Here is a 5,344-nt window from a genome sequence, read left to right on the forward strand (position 1 = left end):
TGGTTTGTGAAAGGGCTTTCTTCAATTGCTTCGCATTCGACCCGGTTGACTCAGAAAAATGTTCCTCTCCAGTGATTCGACGAGTGAGAAGAGAGCTTCCAAAAGCTCAAGGCTTTGTTGACTTCCACATTTTGGCATTACCTGTAGAGGTTAAGGACTTCACCGTATGTTGTGATACATCTCGCATCGGGTTTGGGTGGTGTGTTGATGCAAGAGGGTAAGGTAATCGCGTATGCTTCGAGGCAATTGAAGGTTCATGAGAAGAACTACCCCAGTCATGACTTAGAGTTAGTGGTGGTAGTCTCCGCGTTGAAGATTTGGAGGCATTATTTGTATAGGATCCATTATGAGGTATTTACCGATCCCCGCAGTCTTCAGCATATGTTCAATCAAAAGAATCTTATTTCGAGACAGTGTAGATGGATAGAGTTGCTTAAGGATTATGATATCACCATTCTTTACCATCAGGGCAAGGCAAATATGGTACCTGATGCGTTGAGCCGAAAGGCGGTGAGTATGGTAGCTTAGCCCGTATGGTTATTGAGGAACGTCCTTTAGCAATAGAGGTTCAGACTTTGGGTAATAGCTTTGTGTGATTGGATATTTCGAAACCTGGCAAGGTTCTGGCTTGTGTTGAGGCGAGTCGTCTCTTGGAGCAGATTAAGGTCCAGCAGTTTGATGATGTGAAGTTGTGTAAGATACGAGATAAGGTGTTGATTGGCGAGGCCAAGAAGGCCATGCTTGATAGCGAGGGTGTCTTGAGAATTAAGGGGCGCATTTGCGTTCCTCATATGGGCGTATTGATTCGTTTGATATTAGGAAAGGCTTACAGTTCCAGATATTCTATTCATGCGGTGCGACAAAGATGTATAGTGATTTGAGGTAACACTATTGGTGGAGTAGGATGAAGGGGGACATCGTGGATTTCGTCTCTCAGTGTTTGAATGTCCAACAAGTTAAGTATGAGCACTAGAGAGTAGGTGGTGTACTTCAAAGGATACCCATTCTCAAGTAGAAATGGGAGAGAATTGCTGTGGATTTCGTGGTTGGTCTTCCGAAGACCTTGGGCAAGTTTGATTCGATTTGGGTTATATTTGATAGGATGACTCAATCTGCACACTTCATACCGATTTAGATGACTTATAGTGCAGAGAAGTTAGCGCAAATTTATATTATAGAGATTATTCGATTGCATGGGGTGCCAATTTCCATCATCTAAGATAGAGGCACTCAATTTCCTTCTTATTTTTGGAGGAGCTTGCAGCAGGAGTTTGGTACTTAGTTGGATCTTAGCACCATGTTTCATACACAGACTGATGGTCTATCCGAGAGGACTATTCAGGTGCTTAAGGACATGTTGAGGGCTTGTGCTATCGACTTTGGTGGTCATTGGGACCAATTCTTATCGTTGGCAGAGTTTGAGTACAATAACAGTTATCACTCAAGTATCGACATGGCACCGTTCGAGGCTTTATATTGTAAGAGATGTTGTTCTCCGATGGGGGTGGTTTGATGCTTTCGAGGTGAGGCCTTAGGGTACAGATTTGTTGAGAGAGTCCTTGGACAAGGTAAAGCTGATTCAAGAAAAGCTTCTGGCATCTCAGAGTAGGCAAAAGAAGTATGCAGGCTGGAAGGTACAGGGTCTCGATTTTATGGTTGGCGACCAATTTCTGCTCAAGGTTTCACCCATGAAGGGTGTAATGCGATTTGGGAAGAAGGCAAGTTGAGCCCAAGGTTTATTAGTCCCTTCGAGATTCTCCGTCGTGTTGGTGAGGTGGCTTACAAGTTGGATTTTCCATCGGGTCTGTCAGGTGTTCATCCGGTATTCCATGTTTTCATATTAAAGAAGTACCATTCAGACGGTTTTTATATCATTCATGGGATTGGGTGTTATTCGATCAGAATTTGTCCTTCGAGGAAGAACCGATAGCGATTTTGGATCGGCACGTGAGAAAGTTAAGGTCTAAAGGGATTGCTTCAGTCAAGGAGCAATGGAAGCACCGTCCAGTTGAGAAGGCTACTTGGGAGATCGAGGCTGATATGCGAGAGAGATATCCCAGCTTTTCACCGACTCAGGTACCTTTCTCTTAGTTCCTTTTCTTTTCCGTTCGAGGACGAACAATTGCTTAATTTGGTCGTTACGTGCGTTTTGACACTTTGACCCTCATTTAAACTTTAGCTAGCCCTATTAGCGTGATTTTGACCCGCGGGGATGTGTGACACGATTTCTGAGGTCATCAGGCGAGAATTTATAAGATTTGCGGAAGTTAGGACGTTAAAGTGAAAAATGTTTGACCAATAGTTGACTTTTGGATAAACAGACCTTTTTTAGAATTTCGTGAATTCCATGAGGTTCGGAGGGTCGATTATGACTTGGTGGGATGGTTGGTTTGATTCCCAAGGCATTCCGGAGCATTTTGTACCTTGAGTTGGAAACTTGGTTTTGGCCATTTAGGGGTTGACCGAGTCAAGGTGACCTCCGTTGGGAATTTTGACGCCACGGTTGAGTTTGTAGAATGTTTTTACTTGTGTTTGTATGTTCAGTTTATGCCCTGGAGGTCTCGTGTGGATGTCGGGATTTGGGATGGAACTTGGTGAAAACCAGATTTTTTGGTTTCTGGTGTCCCGCGTCTGCGAGTCCGCCCACATGGGGCCTGGCCCACAGACGTGAGAAATGACGTATTTAATGAAACTTCTGCTGAGGCGAGAGCGCGAAAGCGGAAGCGGGGATCGCCGAAAAGATTCCCCTTTCAATTCTCAATTCGAACCATTCTTCATTCATTCACCAAATTAAAACCCTAAGAGCTTCCAGAGGCGATTTACAGAGCTTGGGAGTGATTTCTTCATTGGGTAAGTTCCCTTTTACTTCTTTGTGGTTATTTTATTTATTTAGAAAGGAATCCACGGTGGTTTTAAGATGTTAATTGGGGAAGATTGGTTTACAAACCCTATTGTGAATTGTAGTCTTAAGCTATGAAAATGGGTTTATTTGGTGAATCTTACCTAATATAATCATGGAACCTTGTGAATAATAGACTCTAAGCGTGAATCTCAATTTTGATTAAGTATTAGATTATGGAAAGTTAGGGTTTCATTCCAATTTGGGGGTTTTCGATCTAATGGGGGAATTGATGATAAATTGAGTCTAATTAGCAATTGAGAATAATATTGAACTTCTAAAACGTTGGGTTACCGATTTTAATCTCTAAATTCCTATTTTGCCATTGTGGGCCTAATTTTCCTTCAATTAAAGAGTTGTTTCGATTCAATTAGTACTATAGTTTATTGGGTATCATTAGTCTCTATTTCTCATATAGATTGTGTTGTTGAAGAGACTTCGATCTTTCAGAAGAGCAAGGCTCAAGTTGGATAGTTCTTGGCACTCGCTCGGCATCGAGGTAGGTTAGGTTTACCTTATGTTAGACTCCAATTAGCGAAGCATATGTAGGATTTAGATATTGACGGGGAAAGCATGCTAGGCCTTCGAGTATGAAGTTGGGATGAAAATTCTATTAGGTTGGTTGTTGTTTTTGGGCTTTTCACCTTATTTGCTATGTTGTGACTTGTGTATGCATTCATCTCTCTTGTTTATGTCACTTATCATCGATCAGAGGAAGAATCATGAGATTAGGCTTGAACTATGATGTGTGCTTATGATAGGACACGAATGAGAATTTGATATTGATTTATTGTTGACTATGATATTCTGTATTGCATACACTCTCATTTCATATGATGCATTGATACGAGCTGTGACTTGGTACTAATGATGATAAGTGAGACAAAGGAATATCCGAGGTCTTTGCCGGATTGTATATGAAAGAGAAGTGAATCTGTGATCCGAGGTTATTACTGGAGCGAGTGTGATATACTCACTGCCCGAGGTTTCTTACCAGGACTTCGCGGGTCCCCCATAGGTCATGACTATTGAGACGTCGAGATTTTCGTCCTTAGCATGTGTGTACAGGTTTTAGGTTTGGCCAGTGCATTGCATTGCATATGCATTTCACTCTCACATCCATTATTCATTGATGAGTTGTACTTGGTATTTGTAACACCTCGTAGCTTCGGGCTAAGGTTTAACTCGTAAGATGATAATGTAATGGAACCAATATGAGGATTATAAGAAGTGTTTTGAAAACTAATCAAGTCATAAGAAGCGTCTTTAGGCCAAACAAAGTTGGAAGCCACTCTACGGGGCATGTTTTCAAGTGAGTTTGTAGAAGGTCTTACTTCCAGCGACCATAACCCCTTTATTAATTAAGAATTTGGTAAAACTTCCTCAATGAAAGTTGTAGCCCTTTGAAATACCTTTCGAACGGTATATTATGGAGGTCAAGCGGACATCTGTACAAAAACTTATGGCCATTTTACTGAAGGATTGCAGAGCAGTCCACTCACTGGTCATAATATACAGACGAATTATACGGTCCATATAATTTTATACGGACCGTATAAAATGGCCATATTTCATGAAATTTCGGCTCGACATTCTGTTTTGCGCCATGATTAAATATGGTCATATTATACGGACCGTATAAATGACCATATAATTTTTCGATTCAATTTGGTATAAATTCAGGCCTTCATTTCTTTTATTTCATTATTCACAATTCCAAACCCTAGAAACAATCCAAAACATCAAGGTAAGTCAATCCAAGCCCTTCCAAATCAATTCTAACATGTACTCTAATAATCTAAGCAAGAAATCATTGTTCCTAATCTAGGGTTTCCAAGAAAAACCCAAACTCAAGGCTCAAGGTCTAAACCCTAGTGAATTGTTTCAAGTTTGGAACTTTACCAAGGTATGTGGAACTTCTATCTACATGTGGGAATCTCCACGTTCTTCCCCATGCCTCGTTTCTTTTATTTTTATTTTCTTATATTTTATGAAGTTTAAATCCTAGGGCATTAAATCCAACATATTGGTAGCCCATAGCTATGTAATTATGATCATGAATTGTGTATCTATATCCATTATTGTATTCCTAATCTTCCATTATGGTTATTAGGAACCCAAGCTTAATTCGTGAATCATGAATTCATCCTCATGCATTCCCATTATGTTTTTATTAAACTTTATGGTTTCATTAGCAAGACACAAGCATGTTTTCAAGATAACTATATGTATTTATGATTATTATTATTATTCATGAATCAAGAACATGTTTTCAAGACTATGACAAGTATCTCATGAAACCATGATCTTACAAGTTATCATGATAATTCACATGTTTTGGGATTTTCTTAGGTAACCGAGAAGGCTCAGTAAAGCCTGAAACTACGTAGCCACCGTAGGATAAGGTTTGTCAGCAAGGAGACAACACCTTCATTATGTAGTTTA

The 5,344-nt window shown here is 40.3% G+C and overlaps 1 protein-coding gene across 1 annotated transcript; it reads left to right on the plus strand.

The window, feature by feature from the left end:
• The first annotated feature begins 480 nt into the window (after window positions 1–480).
• LOC132644170 (uncharacterized) lies at window positions 481–2,598 on the plus strand. Its single transcript, XM_060360750.1, has 6 exons — window positions 481–510; window positions 621–854; window positions 1,313–1,507; window positions 1,610–1,822; window positions 1,903–2,076; window positions 2,545–2,598. The coding sequence occupies exons 1-6, from the start codon at window positions 481–483 to the stop codon at window positions 2,596–2,598; spliced, it is 900 nt and encodes a 299-aa protein (XP_060216733.1).
• The last annotated feature ends 2,746 nt before the right edge of the window (window positions 2,599–5,344 follow it).

The sequence above is a fragment of the Lycium barbarum genome, chromosome 6 (genome assembly GCF_019175385.1).
Source record: "Lycium barbarum isolate Lr01 chromosome 6, ASM1917538v2, whole genome shotgun sequence".
In the NCBI taxonomy this organism is placed as follows: domain Eukaryota; kingdom Viridiplantae; phylum Streptophyta; class Magnoliopsida; order Solanales; family Solanaceae; genus Lycium; species Lycium barbarum.

Bases quoted from the DNA above. Each gene is read 5' to 3' on its own strand.
- LOC132644170 (XM_060360750.1), top strand. From the start codon at position 481: ATGGTACCTGATGCGTTGAGCCGAAAGGCG. The intron at 855-1,312 runs GTGCGACAAAGA...TTTCATACACAG, and splicing joins CCAGATATTCTATTCATGCG to ACTGATGGTCTATCCGAGAG. The intron at 1,508-1,609 runs GTTTGATGCTTT...ATCTCAGAGTAG, and splicing joins GTTGTTCTCCGATGGGGGTG to GCAAAAGAAGTATGCAGGCT.